The sequence below is a fragment of the Hemitrygon akajei genome, chromosome 3 (genome assembly GCF_048418815.1).
Source record: "Hemitrygon akajei chromosome 3, sHemAka1.3, whole genome shotgun sequence".
Classification (NCBI taxonomy): Eukaryota; Metazoa; Chordata; class Chondrichthyes; order Myliobatiformes; family Dasyatidae; genus Hemitrygon; species Hemitrygon akajei.
The window spans coordinates 42,913,423-42,933,467 of record NC_133126.1 but is presented as its reverse complement, the minus strand read 5'-3'; the positions used below and the strand labels follow the sequence as shown (position 1 = coordinate 42,933,467).

At 40.9% G+C, this 20,045-nt stretch overlaps 1 protein-coding gene across 11 annotated transcripts in view; it reads left to right on the top strand.

The window, feature by feature from the left end:
• Positions 1-20,045, top strand: part of eml1 (EMAP like 1) — a 223,163-nt gene that overhangs the window by 171,649 nt on the left and 31,469 nt on the right. For all 11 annotated transcript variants that reach the window (XM_073039693.1, XM_073039691.1, XM_073039692.1 and 8 more), the window contains 9 exons: positions 177-306; positions 6,584-6,733; positions 7,279-7,348; positions 7,636-7,746; positions 7,842-7,937; positions 9,813-9,947; positions 10,287-10,386; positions 12,661-12,815; positions 15,041-15,166. In XM_073039693.1, the coding sequence (XP_072895794.1) occupies positions 177-306; positions 6,584-6,733; positions 7,279-7,348; positions 7,636-7,746; positions 7,842-7,937; positions 9,813-9,947; positions 10,287-10,386; positions 12,661-12,815; positions 15,041-15,166 (1,073 nt within the window). The remainder of the gene's footprint in view (positions 1-176; positions 307-6,583; positions 6,734-7,278; positions 7,349-7,635; positions 7,747-7,841; positions 7,938-9,812; positions 9,948-10,286; positions 10,387-12,660; positions 12,816-15,040; positions 15,167-20,045) is intronic.

Genomic DNA, 20,045 nt, shown 5'->3' with positions numbered 1-20,045 from the left:
AAACTGTATGAAACTTTTCACATAATAAAGTTACTATGCTAAACCAAATGTTGGTGTTGACTGTATTTCACTTTCATTCTGTCTCTAAATGCCTATTAATTCATTTCATTTTCTAGTATTTTAAGAGATTCTAAAAAAAAGAGGAACGATTGCTATATTCTGTCTTTTTATTTTAGAGGAAGGCTACGTAAAAATGTTCCTACGTGGGCGCCCTGTCACCATGTACATGCCCCAGGAGGTTAAGGAGACCTACAGCCTGGAAGATAAAGCTGAACTTCCGACCAAAAAGCTGAAGTTGGACTGGGTGTATCCTTCATCTGTGGACTCCATTTATTTCACCACCATTATGTGCTAACATTTTCACATTGAGAGAAGCCGCGCCAAAGTTGTAGAAACAGCAGTTGAAAAGCAAAGCTTAACTGGTAAAGAAAAGAGCGAAGGGACTTGCATAGAAACTGCTGAAACTACTCAGCATGTAAGGCAGGATCTGTAGAGAGGAAAACACAGTTAATGCTTCAAGTCTCACAGGGAGTCTTTGAACTGAAACATTAACTCCTCCCACAGATGTTGTCTGACCTGCTGAGTTTCAAAACATTTTTTGATACGCTTCAGATTTCCAGCATCTTGCAGTTTTTTTGGTTTTCAAAGTTAGAATCAAGCTTATTTTAAGTTGCAAAGAAAGGAGAGGAATGGAAGTACACAAGTAACACTTTGATCAGATGGTGATAGAGAACACAGGGAACACTGAAATGGTGATAGGGAACACTGTGAGATGTGATAATAGAGATCACAGGTAACACTGAGATGATGGTAAAGAACACGGAGCACTGATATGGTGATAGGGAACACTGTGATATGGTGACAGGGAACACAGGGAACACTGTGATATGGTGATAGGGAACACAGGGAACACTGATATGGTGATAGGGAACACAGGGAACACTGTGATATGGTGATAGGGAACACAGGGAACACTGTGATATGGTGATAGGGAACACGGAATACTGTGATATGGTGATAGGGAACACAGGGAACACTGTGATATGGTGATAGGGAACACGGAATACTGTGATATGGTGATAGGGAACACTGTGATATGGTGATAGGGAACACTGTGATATGGTGATAGGGAACACAGGGAACACTGTGATATGGTGATAGGGAGCACGGAATACTGTGATATGGTGATAGGGAACACTGTGATATGGTGATAGGGAACACAGGGAACACTGTGATATGGTGATAGGGAACACTGTGATATGGTGATAGGGAACACAGGGAACACTGTGATATGGTGATAGAGAACACGGAACACTGTGATACGGTGATAGGGAACACAGGGAACACTGTGATATGGTGACAGGGAACACTGTGAGATGGTGATAGGGAACACGGAATACTGTGATATGGTGATAGGGAACACAGGGAACACTGTGATACGGTGATAGGGAACACAGGGAACACTGGGATACGGTGACAGGGAACACAGGGAACACTGTGATATGGTGACAGGGAACACAGGGAACACTGATATGGTGACAGGGAACACTGTGATATGGTGATAGGGAACACTGTGATACGGTGATAGGGAACACTGTGATATGGTGACGGAGAACACTGTGAGATGGTGACAGGGGACACTGTGAGATGGTGACGGAACACTGTGAGATGGTGATAGGGAACACTGTGATATGGTGACAGGGAACACTGTGAGATGGTGATAGGGAACACTGTGAGATGGTGATAGGGAACACTGCGATATGGTGACAGGGAACACTGAGATGGTGATAGGGAACACGGAACACTGTGAGATGGTGATAGGGAACACTGTGATATGGTGACAGGGAACACTGTGATATGGTGATAGGGAACACAGAGAACACTGTGATATGGTGATAGGGAACACTGTGATATGGTGACGGAGAACACTGTGAGATGGTGACAGGGAACACTGTGAGATGGTGACAGGGAACACTGTGAGATGGTGACAGGGAACACTGATATGGTGACAGGGAACACTGTGAGATGGTGACAGGGAACACTGTGAGATGGTGATAGGGAACACTGTGATATGGTGACAGGGAACACTGTGATATGGTGACAGGGAACTGAGATGGTGGTAGGGAACACGGGGAACACTGTGATATGGTGACAGGGAACACTGTGATATGGTGATAGGGAACACTGTGATATGGTGACAGGGAACACTGTGATATGGTGACAGGGAACACTGTGATACGGTGATAGGGAACACGGAACACTGTGAGATGGTGATAGGGAACACAGGGAACACGGATATGGTGATAGGGAACACAGGGAACACTGATATGGTGATAGGGAACACGGAACACTGTGAGATGGTGATAGGGAACACAGGGAACACTGATATGGTGACAAGGAACACAGGGAACACTGTGAGATGGTGGTAGGGAACACGGGGAACACTGATACGGTGATAGGGAACACGGAACACTGTGAGATGGTGATAGGGAACACAGGGAACACTGATATGGTGATAGGGAACACTGTGATATGGTGATAGGGAACACGGGGAACACTGTGATATGGTGATAGGGAACACGGGGAACACTGTTATGGTGATAGGGAACACGGGGAACACTGTGATATGGTGATAGGGAACACTGTGATATGGTCACAGGGAACACTGTGATATGGTGATAGGGAACACGGGGAACATTGTGATATGGTGATAGGGAACACGGGGAACATTGTGATATGGTGATAGGGAACACTGTGATATGGTGATAGAGAACACTGGGAACACTGTGATATGGTGATAGAGAACACAGGGAACACTGTGATAACTGGTGATAGGGAACACTTTGCTTGACTGGCAGTCACCACCCTAAACATTTACTCATTCATTCTTTCTGCTGCTGTGTGGCTTCAATGTGAACTATCCTCAAGATTCTCAGTGGCAAATCCCAGCCCTATTACCCTATGAGAATACCTTCCAATGTGTAAAAGGTCAATGACAGTGTGCGCATGGTGAAACTGCAGCTTTCCTCCTCAACTCATGGACCATCCTGGCTTGAAAACATATCAGCATTCCATCATTGTCACTCCATCTAAATCCAGGCTCACAAATGAGAGATAGGCCACCAGTATTGGCAGTGATGCCATGCAAATTTAACATGAAAGCAAAGTCACTTTAACTATTCATAACGTGATTTTCTGTTGGACTAAATGAGTGAGAATTTACAGTCTGACCCAAATGGTCTTAAACCTGAGAAATCTATTGGGTTCCAGTAAGTCGTGACCCGCGGTAAGGTAGTGATCACTGAATAAGTAAGTGGTGCATTCTTCCACCATCTACTACACCCCACATGAATCTTCCTGCCTCACTGCTTTAGATGTTATTGTTCTTATAATAGCATAATAAACCAAGGATTCACAATGTTCCGACAGCACACCAAATAAATATGTTGTGCACCGAGACTATGAGAGTTATAAAATGATATTTCACACTCAAAGTTGAATCAAATAGTTCAACTATCTTTGCTTTCTTAGGAGCTTTGAGGCTTTGGGGAGGTGAGGACGGACATGAACAAGTGTATAAAATTATGAGATGCATAGATAGACTTTTTTTTTCCAAGATGGTAATGTGAATTATTAGAGGACGTAAGTTTACGGTGGGGGGGGGGGGGGGGAAGCTTAAAGGAGATTTGCAAGGCGTCAGACACAAAATGCTGGAGGAACTCAGCAGGCCAGGGAGCGTCCATGGAAATGAGGACAGTCGACATTTCAGGCCAAGACTCTTCAGCAGGATCTTTTGCAAGGCAAGATTTTTTACACAAAAAGTGTTAGATGTCTGGAGCATGCGGCTAGAGGAAGTGAAAGAAGCAAATACAATAGCAATGAATTTAGACAGACGTGAACAGGAGGAGTAGAGGGATACAGACCATGTGTATGTAGATGAGATTAATTTAGATTAGCTTTATAGTCAGCACAAACATGGTGGAGAAAAGGGCCTGTTCTATATTCTAAGTCCAAATGATGTATAATACTCAAACTGATACCATACATTTTTGATTACCCTGTTATAGGAAAGATGTGGTTAAACTGGAAAAAGTGCTGAAAGATTTATGAAAGGTACTGCCAGGGCTAGAGGTTGGCCAGGCTAGGTCTTTATTCCTTGGAATTTAGAAGGAATAAATCCCTTCTAAAGGAATTTTAGAATCAAAGGGGCGACCTTATATAAATGTTTAAGTTGATGAGAGGCATACATAAGGTGCATGTTCTGTCTCTTTCCCATGGACCAAATGCAGGAAATTTGGACTAGCTTGGTGGATACTGTGCTCAGCATAGGCTCACTGGGCTGAAGGCTTGCTTCTGTGTTGTATTACTCTCTGTCTCTATAATCTGTGAAATGATATTTCGCTGATTTTATATGCTTTATTGCCATCCTGGAAAAGTCAGCTCTTCATATTTTAGTGGACATTATCCTGCTGGACTTTTAGTCTGTGTGTATTGTACCAGAGTTTGGTGTTCTACCAGCCAGAGGCTGGCAACATTATAATGTCTTGTTGGGGCACTTGGCACTTTCATTTCAGAGGTTCCAGACACTGCCCTTTAACTGTGTAATGGAATATAATAATTTAATGCAACTTCTGAATAGTAAGTTATTCAGAACAGAAGAGACTCCTCCACAGTTGCTGGAAATTTTGAAGACCACATGCCAAATGCAGGAGGAATTCAGCAAGTCAGGCAGCATTTATGGAGGAGAATAAACACCCAACATTTTGGCCTGAGACCTTCGTGACCTCATGAGGATTAGAAATGGGGGTGGGGTGGGGAGAAGCCAGAATAAGAAGGTGGTGGGGAGGGGGAGGGTAGAGGAAGGAGAATCAGTTGTCTGGTGATAGGTGAAACCAGGTGAGGAGGGAGGTGGGGGCGCGGATGATGTAAGGAGTTGGGTGATTATAGGTGGAAGAGGTAAAAGGTGGTAGAGAAGAAAGAATCTGATAGGAGAGGACAGAGGACTATGGAAGAAGAGGAAGGAGGAGGGACACCAGAGGGAGGTGATTTGGCAGATGAGAAGAGAAGGTGTGAGAGGGGAACAAAACTGGGAATGGAAAAAGGGGGAGGGGGAGAAATTACTGGAAGTTGGAGAAATCCATGTTCATGCAATCAAGTTGGAGGCTACCAGAGGGGAATATGAAGTATTGCTCCTTTAACCTGAGTGTAGTCACATTGAGGCAGTAGAGGGAGGCGATGGACCACCATGTCGGAATGAGAGTGGGAAGTTGAGCTGAAATGGATGACCACCAGGAGACAGAGTGAAGGTGATCAATGAAGTATCACCCTATCTATGTCAGCTCTCACCGATGGCACTCGATACAATAATTGACCCTGACAAATCATCTCTGCATCTTACACAATCAAGCCTCCTTAAAGTTTTGTCTGTTTCAGTAACTGACATTTAGCTCTTCTAAACTCAAGAAAACATAGACAAAGCGTTCTTATAGGACAGTATGTCCATCTCTGTTTTCTTTGCTATATTTTCTTTGTAGCGAATATGTCTTTGTGTAGGGAGAACAAAATTGGGTGTGGTCTCATCAGATCTTCCTTCTTGTACTTGAATCCCCTTGCTATACAGATCTTCATACTGTTTTCCTTCCTATTTGCTAGCAATTGCTGTATGGCAGCTTTCATTATCTTGTCTTACAGAGGACATTTGACAACTTACAAATAAGAATAGGAAAGGCAGCAGGTGTTGGAAATCTGGGGCAGCACGCAAAGTACTGGAAGAACTCAGCAAAATCCTGTGTTGCCTGACCCTCTGAGTTTCTCTAGCAATTCATGTGGGTTTACAAATAAGAACATCTGTCTCTCGTCTTTTTTTCTTATTCCTTTCAAGTTAATTGTCAGAGTATGTTTCCATGGTTAAGTTAGTTATATATATTTTTCCTTTCCTGAGCTGTATAGCAGATGGCCCACATTTTTGGGATTATTTTGGCAGCTACATGTTATGCAACCATCCTACTCCGAGTTAAGCCCAAAGATCCTTGCAGAAGAAATAGTATTCGTGTTCCTGAACACTAAAGTCCACAACATCATGATGCTTACAGCAAAATAATGTAGCAGTTTATAACGTGAAGGTGCTGTTTTCTCTAAGAGTATAGTCTATTAGGCTGACAGCATACTTTATAAAATAAAATTATAAATAAGTCACCCAAAATCCTTCCAAGTGCATTACATGGATGTAGTTAGAGCTGCATTGTAGGTTATTCTGGTTCACCCCATTAATAACCTAATGATAAATAGTTGCATTATTTTAAGGGAAGGTATATAGAGAAATAAAATGTATGATTGCTCATTTCCACCAGTTTTCCATCTACTGGTGTGCTCTTAATAGTGATTTTTTTAGTGCACATTCTCGCCTGGCTTCTCAAGATTCTGTAACCTATACATCTTGTAACAGCTTTGTGTTCTTTGCCTCTGGAGTCGATTGCCTCAGAACAAAAATTTGAATTTGAAAAATTCACTTTCAAAAAGTTTACTCTAGCCTGTGTAAAGGTCTACCTCTTACTCGAGTTAACATCTTTAATGAGTTTGTTAGTTATGGCTATCGAGGCCGAGACTGCCGGTGCAACCTGTACCTTCTACCAACAGGAGAGATTGTATATTTCATTGCATCTGTCGTTGTATTGTACAATGTGGAGGAACAGCTTCAGAGACACTACACTGGCCATAATGATGATGTCAAGTGGTAAGTTTTGGAAAAAATGAAGTGAAATATGTCCCATCTACTGATTATTGCTGCCAATATTGAAACTTTTTCACAAATAAAATTATGTGGGCTGAAATCAGAAATGGAACCAAAAAATGCTGGAAGAAATCAGCCAGAGAAACAGCCTCCGTGAAAAGAGTAACCAGTTCATACTTTGGCTCAGGAATCCTTTCTCAGACCCTTTTTACTGTCAGATTGGCTTTTAGTTTGGTTTGCTTGAAGTCTGATTATCTATCATCGTGTGAGAGCATTTGATCTGCAGGGTAGCTGATGTTGTGGAAGTAAAGCAAAATTTGCCTGCCAATAAAACACATATACATTTTTCAAAGAACTATTTCCATTCATTTGCAGGCCAAGCTATGTGTTTGTTCCCACATGTCTTCAAAAGAGCCATCGAATATTACTGATGCCAAAATATTGTCAGGGTCTTCAATGAGATTAATGTAATAACAGTTATTAATAAATCTACATGAGCTATGTTTTGGTTTTCATGCTACAGCTGACAGCTGTTTCCCTTTTCACAGCCTTGCAGTCCACCCTGACAGGATCACCATAGCAACTGGTCAGGTCGCGGGGATAACCAAGGATGGAAACGTGTGTGGTATTTTTATTCATCCAAGCAACACCTAACATTAAGTGACATAGAAAATGCACATATGCAATACATCTTATTCACTCTGGCAGGTGTTTTAATAATAGAATTTTCCAACAGTCTATTTAAAAGTATGTCTGCACGTTTAACGAATTTTTAAGATCATTTTAACTGAAGTAATACAATGGCCTTACGGCAATTTAAAAAAAAGGTTGCTGAGCCGTTTGACAAGGCTTTGATATGGGCTGGACTGAAGTGAAGTGAATCTGCCTCTGCTTTATATACACAGCAAGCTGCTCCCCATGTTCGGATCTGGGATTCTGTGAGTTTGAATACACTACACATCATTGGAACTGGCTTCTTTGATCGATCAGTATGCTGTATTGCCTTCTCAAAATCGGTAAGTGCATGAACTTATTGGCCGAAGAAAGTTATTTCTGTTAATGTTGTAGTTATGTCTGTTGTATCTCTGTGCTTACAATATATCTCTTTCAGAATGGAGGGTCTACTTTATGTGTGGTGGATGATTCCAATGACCACGTCCTTTCCGTGTGGGATTGGCAAAAAGTAGAAAGACTAGGGGATATTAAGGTATTTTAAAATTATATTTTTGGTTCTACATTAAAGTTACATTGCAGTGATTTCACTTAAATTCATGATGATTGCCAACAATCACAGTTCCTTTCTTCATTCTAATCTGTTTCACCTAATCTAATGTGTCTATGAGGAGAGTAAGGGAAGGGAAGGACAGGGTGTCTGTACCGGTGTGTGTAGGTGAGGGATAGCACAGGCCAGACTGTAACACAGATAAGTTTACCTGCACAACTGCACGTGAAAGTAAGAGATAACAAAGACAAAGTTGGGTGCACAGGTGGAACTCAAAGACCTGAATTCAGTTTTACATTGGTTGCACTGGTATTTAATTTCAATTAATAATCTGGAATTTAAAAAAAAATGAAAATAACTATGTGTTTTGTAATACTATAGACCAAAATGTCAGTCCAGACTGATTATCATTGAAGTTAACTGTGAAATGGCTTAGCTCTGTTCAGGGACAATACTGGTGGGTATCAAAAGCTGGCTTTACCTACGATATTGTTATAACCAAAGCAACATCATTTGATTCAAATATTTACCGATGTGTTCCACATCCCAGTTCCTGAGCAGCTTGCCATGTTGACGGACTCTCTCCTAGTTCCTCGAAATCAGATATTTAATTGAAGGATTTACTGTGGGCAAACATTTGCAGAATATGTCTGTTCACTTGCATGGATATTCACAAACTTGTTTTTATTTCTGGACTATGTTACAGTATATTGTTACAATTTTTGTTGAGAAAATGCTACAAAGATATTTGGAATGGGCTTAATATGAAATACTGGTTGTTAAATAACTTTGCATTGCAAAAATGGATTACTTCCCCAGCTCCAAAGCCACAAAATAAATCATTAAGTCAATTTCTACTATTCCCATGCCCCAGAGCTATTGTTCCTTATGCTATTGGTTTAAAGCTATGTTCCTCTAATTAAACGATGCTCCCTGTAGGAAAGTTTAATAGTAAGTTGTCATTTTCCCTGTAATTGAGTGCACATCCTGAATTTCCCTGAATGATGCAAGGTTTTGACCGGCTTTGGTTTTTGGCTCTCCCTGTGCCTCCACAGATGCTGACCGGCCCACTGAGTTCCTCGAGCATTTTGTTATGTGCTCCAGATTACGGCATCCAGTTTCTCCTCTGTATGGCATGACATCTGCTTGAGAGTAGCTCTCCTAAAAGGAGAACAGAAAATAGTCTGGGTGGCTTTGATCACAACTTAATAACTGGGTGAACCAACCATGAGTTCAAGCAGGTGTAAAGCAAAGAAATATTTATCTGAGGTGAACTTCACGTGGCTGCATTACAGATTGGTTTGTGAACACCAATGCCTTTGAGCAAAAAATCCTACAAGAGGTAGTGGATTTGGCCCAATTTATCACGGGTAAAACCCTCCCAACCATTGAGCAGATCTACATGAAACGTTGCTGTAGAAAGCAGCATCCATCATCAGAGATCCTCACCACCCAGGCCGTGCTCTTTTCTCGTTGCTGCCATCAAGTAGGAGCTATAGGTGCCTCACTCACACCACCAGGTTCAAGAACAGTTACTACTGCTCAACAGTCAGGCTCTTGGACAAGAGGGGGTAGCTACACTCATTTAACAAACTTTTTACATTGTTATTTCATGCTCGCTATTTGTCATTATTTATTTATGTCTGCATTTGCACAGCTTGTTTACAGTTAACAGTTCCTGATGTTTACAGTTTACAGTTCTATAGATTTGCTAAGTATGCCCACAGAAAAAGAATCTCAGGGTTGTATGTCGTGATATGTATATACTCTGATAATAAGTTTTACTTTGAACTTCATGTTTTGTACAATTAATGGTCATCGATCAATAATTTTTGGTTATGTTGTTTGTATCTCTGACAGTGTTCAAATGAGGCCATCTTTGCAGCAGATTTCCATCCCACAGAGACGAACATCATCGTAACTTGTGGGAAATCCCACATTTACTTTTGGACACTGGAAGGTGGCTCTTTTGCAAAGAAACAAGGGCTGTTCGAGGTAAGTTTACATTTCTTAAAAAAAAATTGAAGAGCATAAGACCATCAAGTAAAACAACTCGACTCTTACTGATCAGTGAGGACAGGTAAGTAAAAATTAAGATGCTTTTCCAAAAGTGCAACTGACCACGTGCTCAGACAATTCCTATTGTACCTACAGTATTTCAGTAACACACAGTGAAGTGGCACTGTGAGAGTGTTAAAAGGATGGTGTTAGGTTCTCAAAAAGTGCCCTGGTTACATTTTTCATCCCAGCTGGACACAGTATTCTGGATGTTCATTCTTACTGTGGTATGTACTGATCTAAATGTGCCTATCCAATGTATCTGCTTCTTCCTAGAAACATGAGAAACCAAAGTTTGTTCTGTGTGTGACCTTTGCTGAGAATGGTGACGCAATAACCGGGGATTCAAGTGGAAATGTTCTCGTCTGGGGAAAAGGTGAGAATGGGTTGAAGTTTGTTTTTTAGTCACATTTTAATTCCATTTCTCCTATTCGCCTAAGTGCTAGTGACATGTATGCAATTCCATTAACTAATTAATGTGCAAATTACCATGATATAACAATGCTTATGAATAAAACTACAATCTCTGAATATATAAATTGAAATGAGTCATTAGACAGTGGCATACCTCCAGCAAATAACCTTATAGTTGCACTTCAAAATTTATAGCATAGTCTTCCGTTCAGTTGATGTTGCCCAACAGGGATAACTCATTATCACCAACTTAATTTCAAGTTCAATTTGTTGTCATCTGACTGTACATATGTGGCAACCAAATTAAACTATGTTTCTCTGGAAAACATACATATATCACACACAGCGTATAAAACAGAATATCACCACAGATAAGTTAATGAAATATAATTCAAAATGCGTGTAGTACGTAGCACAGGTGAACAGTACAGTAAACAGCTCACTGTCCTAATGACAAGACCTCGGTAGTGGTAGGGTGTTCAGCAGTCTCAAAGCCAGAGAGAAGAAGCTGTTACCCAGTCTGCTAGTCCTGGACATGATGCTTCTGTACCTCCTTCCTGACAGTAGTGGAACCAAGAGATTATGGGATGGGTGGTAGGGATCTACAAAAAATGCTTCAGGCCCTTTGTCCACAACATTCCTAGGAAATGTCACAAATAGGGGGCAGGTAGACCCCAATGATCCTCACAGCAGTCAGTAGGGTCTTGTGGTTTGATGCCTTGCGGTTTCTGTACCGTACAGTGATGCAGCCAGACAGGACACTCTCGATGGTGCTCCTGCAGAAAATTGTTAGAAAGGGCGTGGGGAGCCTTGCACACCTCACTCTCCTCAGAAATTGTAGACACTGATGTGGCTTATTGACTAGTGAGGAGGTATTATGGATCCAGGTTAGATTGTCTGTTATGTGCACACCAAGGAGATTTGGTTTATTCACTCTCCATGGCACAGCCATAAGATATAGGATCAGAATTAGGCCCATTGAGGGTGCTCCACCATTTCATCATGCCAATCCATTTTTCCTCTAAACCCCAATCTGCTGCCTTCTCCCCTTATGCCTCATGCCCTGACTAATTAAGAATCTATCAACCTCTGCCTTAAATATACACAAAGACTTGGCCTCCACAGCTGTCTGTAGCCACAAATTCCACAGATTCACCACTCTCTGGATAAAGAAATTCCTCCTCATCTCCATGATGCCCCTCTACTCTGAGGCTGTGTCCTCTGGTCCTAGATGTGCAATGGAGGGTGTTTGATCTGCACCTTCCACTGTCATCTCTTTTGTCCATGTGGAAACTCAGGTTGTTGTTCTCCCACATTTGACCAGCCTCTCTGTCTCCTTTCTGGATGCTGACTCATCATTGTTGCTGATGTGGCCAGCCACTGTTGTATCAGCAGTGAACTTGGTGATGGTATTTGAGATGGATCTGGCCTGGCCGTCATGAGTCAGCAGCACGAACAGCATCTGGCCGAGCACACTACCCTGGGGATCATTTCTGTACTTCGTAAATTCCATGGTACATATAAGTTATACCTGTAACAAATAATACTGCTCACTGTTTATTAGTACAAGTTGATTGTGTTATTTCACTAAAAAGTGAAACTGTTTCTCTTCTACCAATCATCTCATTTCTATCTTGTTCTTGCAATGTGCTGTGTATGGAATTCTTTGTTGTGAAAGCGCTTGTTGGGAATTCTTATAAGTGTATGGTCTTATAGCACAGAAAGAGGCCTTTCAGCCCATTATGTCCATGCCAGCCATAAGAAGCATCCATCTATATTCATCCTATTTATGAACACTTTGCTGTAGCTTTCTATGCCGCTTGGTTTAAGTCCTGCCCCCATTAGAGGTCCTGAAATATATGACTTCACAACGTTTCCGTAACACGATTTTCTACTATAGTTGGAAATCCAGTCTTCTTGTTTTGTTTTAATTTGCTGTACTAGAAATAGAAAAATACAACTTTCAGCCTGGAATTTACAATCTTCTTCAAACCATGGGAAAGTCACAGAAGCCATGCAAAGTCCCCATTGACAAGTTCAAAAAAATTATTGTTTTGCTTAAAATAAAATGTATTGAGATTAAAAGTTGTCAAATTTTATTGAAATTTTATTGAAACTGATGCCATTTATCTGTTCTGTCTCCAAGCAGTGACTGAAGAAAATATTAACATTATATTATGTTAATATTTGTGGATCTGTTTGATAAGTGAATTTATGTTGTGATAATATGCCTTAGGTACCAACCGCATTAGCTATGCTGTTCAGGGGGCACATGAAGGCGGTATATTTGCACTTTGTATGCTGCGTGACGGCACTCTCGTATCTGGTGGGGGTAAAGACCGAAAGCTGATCTCTTGGGACCGTAATTACCAGAAGATACAAGAAACTGAGGTGAGATCTCAGGGCCAGAAATGCTATCATTTCCCATTTGTACAGATCATCATGACATTTTTGACTTTGTTTTTGCATTTCCTTTAGTTCACCAATAAATCTTGAATATACTCCCAGCAGCAGTTCTGAACTTGGCAATCTTTAGGGTTGTCCTGATAATTTAATATTAAATTTTCCTGATGATTAAAATTTAAAGTACAGGACATCAGAAGAATGTGTTAACCTGCGACTAAAGACATCATTACTGAGTGTGGGTATCTCGTTTGTTGTCAGCTAGGTAATATTACGAAGAGGCAAGGGAAACTTCAGTCTTGTATCTCGATATTAGGCATCCTGATGTTTCAAGCGAAGAATACTATGGGAATGTTAGACAGTGCCACAGTGGCATAGTGGCTAGTTCAACACTATTATAGCTTGGGGTGTTGTGAGATTGAAGTTCAATTCCAGCGCTGACTGTAAAAAGTTCCAGTATCTTTCCCGTGAGCACATCGATGTTCTCAGATCCTCTGGTTTACTCCCACATTCCGAAGATGAATTGGTCATTGTAAATTGTCCTGTGATTAGGCCTGGGTAAAATAGGTGATGGCTGGCTGGTGGCGCAGTGACACCAGCACCGGACTCCAGAGCACAGTTTCCTGAGTTCGAATCTAGTCGGGCCGCTCCCGGACACGCTTTCCATCTGTGCCAGGTTGAATGTTGAGCTTGCAACTCGGCCTTGTCAAGAAAAAACACTGCGCTGTGAGAAGGGTATGGGGGACCACTCACAGAATCTTTCCTCCAAGACAACCACTTGGAAAAAAAAAGTGGTTGCTGAGGCCCTGGCAGAGTATGGCACACAAAAAAAAATAGGTGGTTTCTGGGTGGTGCACCTCACTAGGCCTGTTCTCTAAATAAATAAACCTAAGATGTGCAACACTTCAGAAAGTTGTACAGAGGATGCACAAATCAGTTACCAAATTTATACAAATAAAATTTCACATGCCTTTTAGAACAGTGAGAGAAATGCACAATTTGAAAGATAGGCTAAAAAGTGCTAATTTTTCAAAATCTGTTTTTCTCCTAAACATCTCCTTCTCCAATCCCATCACCTCCTATTCTTCTCTTCAGGACTGCCAGGTTGATAAAAAGTAGACAGTGTTCAAAATATTGAAGCAAGTATGCAGTGTTAGTGTTAGGGTTGGGTGTGCACAGTAATCATTGTGAAGCCACTCTGTGTATCAAGTCATTTGAAACTTTTGCAATGATTGCCTGTAATTGCAAATACTATAATAACTAATATTAACTCTGAAAACATCATAGTTCAAATATCATAAATCAAATTTCAACTCATGTTTATGTTCTCACTTGCATTCTATCTTCGAAGCTCATTCACTAATAAGAGGGATCTGTTAATAGTATTTGATCTATTAATTATAAAGGCAAGTACAATATGGCAAAATAGTCAGACTGCCTGTTCAATAGCTTCTAAAATCATTGCATTGCACTTGAGAACCCAGGCCAGTGTTTTACAAGCCAACTTTGATTTAGATGTACTTTTCCTTGTACTTGGCAACAAGGAAACATTCCCATGCTCCCAAATAAATACAGCAGAATTTAAAATGTTTGTCTACATGACACTAGGCACCATCATCCAGATTAGTTGCTGGAAACAACAGGTAGAGGTTTGTAAAACCATGGAAACAATCAAGAATTAAATTCTATTTGTTTAGACCACAATGCTTCCTGTTTCCAGTTCATCTCCCTTGAAGTGATGTGAATGAATTACCATCTGGAATCATTTGCAACCACGTCCATTTGTGAATTACTTTGGATTATTTATTCTGAAAATTCAAGCTCAAGTTGAACTGCTATAGGAAGAATAGAATATAACTTATCCTCATTTTATTCCCTCAGATTTCTTTCACGTACTTATTTCCATATTATGAAATGGAAATAAGTTAAGAACTGAATGGGCCTGGTTTTTGAATGTTGCCTGGATTCAGTAAAATTTTCTTCCTATCCAATGTGGGCAAACTCTTGCTGACAACAAACAAAGCACAATTCTGTAAATGGAATCTCCTCCCAGTGCCAGCAACAATCCAAAACCTAACTATAACCATTAACATTATGTTGGTACTCTGCCAACTGTACAGTGCATCTTTACATGTGATTTCATGTGGCCTTGTACTATGAACATCATTTTGCCAAACTATGCCTACAGTATTATTATTCACTCTTTGACATAGGTTCCTGAGCAGTTTGGTCCAGTCAGGACAGTAACCGAAGGAAGGGGAGAAGTGTTACTGATTGGCACAACAAGGAATTTCATCTTACAAGGCACTTTATCTGGAGACTTCCACCTCATCACCCAGGTAGGAGCAGATGCCCTCAAAATAGTCCCAGTTTTATCTCTGCCACATCCTTGAATTGATGAAAGAGTGACGTACGATAAATCGTTATCACAAATCTAGATACAACACAAACGTTACCATCACGGGGTCTGATTAATCCCCATTGTAAGTTGCTCATGTGGAACTTGCCAATGTCAAAGTGGCCTTTTAGACTTGAGATATTTATCTGTCTTCTTTAGAAAGATCCTGAGCAGGTTGGCTTTCCTTTTCTGTGAATCATCCTGACTATAGTTTACAACTGGATAGATAATGAGCAGCAATCTGAATTTCAATTGAACTTTTCCCTGCTGTTGGGGAGGCAGCTTTTTACTTTTATTGTTCTTCATACATAGTGGCCAGTGAGCCTTCTTATAAACCAATGACATTTGAACACATTAGGCAGCAGTCAGCAGTAGTCAGGGGTGAAGAATTATTGCTTCTTTGTGTGGGCTCTGCATTTGCTGAAATCCTGTTCAGAAAGCCTCTTTATAACAGAAGGAAATATGAACTTCTTAGCCATGAGTAATTTCATTACTAATATCCCATACCCAGCCTGAAATAAACTTTTCAACTGAGATAAAAATTGAGTATCAGAAAGTACAAGGTTTTGAAAAATCATCATCTGGAAGGAAAATGGCACATTGGTCTTCATTTCAAAGGAGCTGAAGTTTAGAAATGGGGAAATAATAATACAACTATATAGAGTCCGGTAAGCAACATTTAGTTCAATAGCTCAATACAGACAAATTCACAGAAAACAGGAGCAGGGGTTATTCACCTGGCCTCTTCAACATGATTATGGCTGATTTGCCCCCCGCCTCAACTCCTCTTTTGTGCCAGTTCACCAAAGCCTCAATTTCCAATCCTTCAAAAATGTATCTAATTCCTCAAATACCTATGATGATCAATACTCCACAACCTTCTAAGGCAGAAATTTCCAGAGAGTCACCATTCTTTGTCAGAAGGAATTGTTATGTGCCTGTGTTTTAAATGGTCCTCTCTGATCTTGTACTCATGACCCCTCATTCAAGATTCTCACACTCTTGGAAACATCTCAGCATCAACCCTGTTTTGTGCCTTTTTATTATCTTAGACTTTTAATAAGTTCTCTTTTCATTCTTCCGTTTGGCAGGGCAATAGGAACCAGAGTGAAGGGACTCAGGATAGGACAGGTGGTAAAAAAGCAAGGGTAGTGTGCAGCCAGCCTGTTAGGAAGGGCAGGCAGATGACAGGACAAAATTGCAGCCAGCAGGGTGAGTATCAGTGAATTAGGGATGCAGAATCAAAAAGGGTTGCAAATACAGAACTCAAAGTATTGTATCTCAATAAGAAATGGATGATCTTGTTGCACTTTTATAGATTGTTGGGTATGATGTTGTGGCCGTCACTGAATCATGGCTGAAGGATGGTTGTAGTTGGGAGCTGAATGTGCAAGATTATGCATTGTATCGGAGGGATAGGAAGGTGGGCAGAAGAGGTAGTGTGACTTTGCTGTTAAAGAACGGAATCATCTTTAGAAAGGTGTGGCATACGACTGGAAGGTGTTGAATCCTTGTGGGTTGAGTTAAGAAACTGCAAAGGTAAAAGGACTCCCTGGCAGGCCTCCCAACAGTAGCTGGGATGTGGACTGCAGAATATAACAGGAAATAGAAAAGGCATGTCAAAAGGACAATGTTATGATAGTCATGGGAGATTTTGACATGCAGGTCGATTGGAAAAATTGAGTTGGTAATGGATCTCAAGAGAGTGACTTTATTGAATACCTACGAGATGGCTTCTTAGAACAGCTTGTTGTTGAGCCTACTAGGGTATCAGCTGTAACGGATTGGGTGTTACATAATGAACCGGAAGCAATTACGGAGCTTAAGTTAAAGGAACTCTTAGGAGACAGTGGTCGCAATATGATTGAGTTCAACGTGAAATTTGATAGGCAAAAAATAAAGTCTGATGTAGCAGTATTTCGGTGGAGTAAAGGAAATTACAGTGGAATGAGAGAGGAGTTGGCGAAAGTAAGTTGGAAGGCGATGCTGGCAGGAATGACAGCAGAGCAACAGTGGCTTAAGTTTCTGAGAAAAATGAGGAGGGTGCAGGATAGATGTATTCCAAAAATACTTTAATGGCAAAATAGTATAACCGTGGCTGAGAAGGGAAGTCAAAGCTAATGTAAAAGCAAAAGAGAGGGCATATAACATAACAAAAATTAACAGAAAGATAGAGGATTGGGAAGCTTTTAAAAGCCTACAGAAAACAACAAAAGAATTATTAAGAGGGAAAAGATGAAATATAAAAGATGGTATATATTTTGGTTTTCATAAGGCCTTTGACAAGGTACCATGCATGAGGCTGCTTATGAAGTTAAAAGCCCATGGTATTACAGGAAAGTTACTGGCATGGTAAGAGCATTGGCTGATTGGTAGGAGGCAGTGAGTGGGAACAAAAGGATCCTTTTCTGGTTGGCTGCCAGTGACTAGTGGTGTTCCGCAGGCTCGGTGTTGGGACCGCTTCTTTTTATATCTATGATTTAGATGTTGGAATTGATGGCTTTGTTGTCAAGTTTGCAGATGATACAAAGATTGGTGAAGTGACAGGTAGTGCTGAGGAAACAGGAAGCTGCAGAAGGATTTAAGACAGATTAGAAGAATGGGCAAAAAAGTGGCAAATGAAATACAATGTTGGAAAATGCGTTGTCATGCATTTTGGTAGAAGAAATAAATGTGCAGACTATTTTCTAAATGGGGAGAAAATCCAAACATCTGCGATGCAGAGGAACTTGGGAGTCCTTGTGCAGAACACCCGAAAGGTTGAGTCAGAGATGAGGAAGGCAAATGCGATGTTAGCATTTATTTCAGGAGGTCTGGAATATAAGAGCAGAGATGCGATGCTGAGGCTTTATAAAGCACTGGTGAGGCTTTATACGCACCTTGAGTATTTTGAACAGTTTTACACTCCTTATCTAAGAAAAGATGTGCTGGCATTGGAGAGGGTTCAGAGCAGGTTCAAAAGGATGATTCTGGGAATGAAAGGGTTATCATATGAGGAATGTTTGATGGCTCTGGGTCTGTACTCACAGGAATTTAGAAGGCTGAGTGGGGATCTCATCAAAATCTTTTGAATGTTGAAAGGCCTAGACAGAGTAGATGTGAAAAGAATGTTTCTCAAGGTGGGGGAGTCTCAAACAAGAGAGCAGTGTATCAGAATAGAGGGTCGTTCATTTATAACAGAGTTGCAAGGAAATTTCTTTAGCGAGAGGGTGATGAATTTGTGGAATTTGTCACCACAGGCAGCTTTGGAGGCCAGGTCGTTGGGTGTATTTAAGGCAGAAATTGATAGTTTCTTGATTGGCCGTGGCCTCAAAGATTACAGGGAGAAGGCCAGGGAGTGGGGCTGAAGAGGATAAAAAAAAAGGATCAGCCATGATTGAATGGGGAGCAGACTCAATGGGCTAAATGGCCTAATTCTGCTCCTATGTCTTACTGTTTGCTTACAGTACATGAAGTATTTTATATTGATCCATGTTTATTTCAGCCATTGCTGTTCTGGCATCATCCTGGCTAATGACCCCTTTTGTTTTTATGTTGTTTTTGACTTCCACTACTTCTTCAGGATGCGTCTATCCTGTCCCTTCTGAATTGCTTCCAGAAACCAGCCATTACTGTTTTGCCATCATCCCAGCTAATGACCCCTTCCAATCAAATTTGGCCAGATCTTCTCTCATGCCTCTGTAATTCCCTTTACTCCACTGTATTGATACATCTGACTTTAGCTTCTCCCTCTCAAAATGGAAGGTGAATTCTATCACGTTATGATCACTAGCTCCTATGGGTTCCTTTACCTTAAGCTTCCTAATCAAATCTGGTTCTTTACACAACATCCATTCCAGTAACGCCCTTTCCCTAGTGGGCTTGACCACAAGTTGCTCTAAACATCCACCTTGTAGGCGTTCTACAAGTTCCCTCTCTTTTCGGAACCAGCACCAATCTGATTTTCCCAATCTACCTGTATATTGAAATCCCCCATAACTATCATAATGTTGCCCCTTTTTACTTGCCTTTTCTATCTCCTGTTGTAATTTCTACTTCACATCCTGGCTACTGTTCAGAGGCCTTTACGTAACTCCCATCGAGGTCTTTTTACGCTTGTGGTTTTTAACTCTACACACAAGGATTCTACATATTTCCCTGTTTCTAAAGATTTGATTTCTTTTTTTTTTACCAACAGAGCCACCTCACACCCTCTGCCTTCTTGCCTGTCCTTTCAATACAGTGCATATCCTTGGATGTTAAGCTCCCAACTATGATCTATCAAACTCTGCCTTAAATATACATAAAGACTTGACCTCCACAGATGTCTGTGCCAAATAATTCCAAAGATTCACTACTCTCTGGCTAAAGAAATTCCTCCTCATCTCCCTTCTAAAAGGACTGCCCTCTATTCTGAGATTCCTCCATCATTGGGAGCCTCCTCTCCACATCCACTCTGTCAAGGTCTTTCACCATTTGATAGGTTTCAAATAGGTCACCCCTCATTTTTCTGAATTCCAGTGAATACAGGCCCAGGGCTATCAGATCGCTGTTCATACGACAAGCCATTCAATCCTGGAATCATTTTTGTGAACCTCTGATCATTCCCCAGTTTCAGACCATCCTTTCTAAAGCAAGGAGCCCAAAACTGCTCACAATACTTCAACCGAGGCCTCACCAGTGACTTATGAAGTCTCAACATTGCATCCTTGCTTTTATATTTTAGTCCTCTTGAAATTAATGCTAACATTGCATTTGCCTTCCTAACCACTGACTCAAGCTGCAAATTATCTTTGGGGAATCCTGCACAAAGACTCCCAAGTCCTTTGCACCTCAGTTTT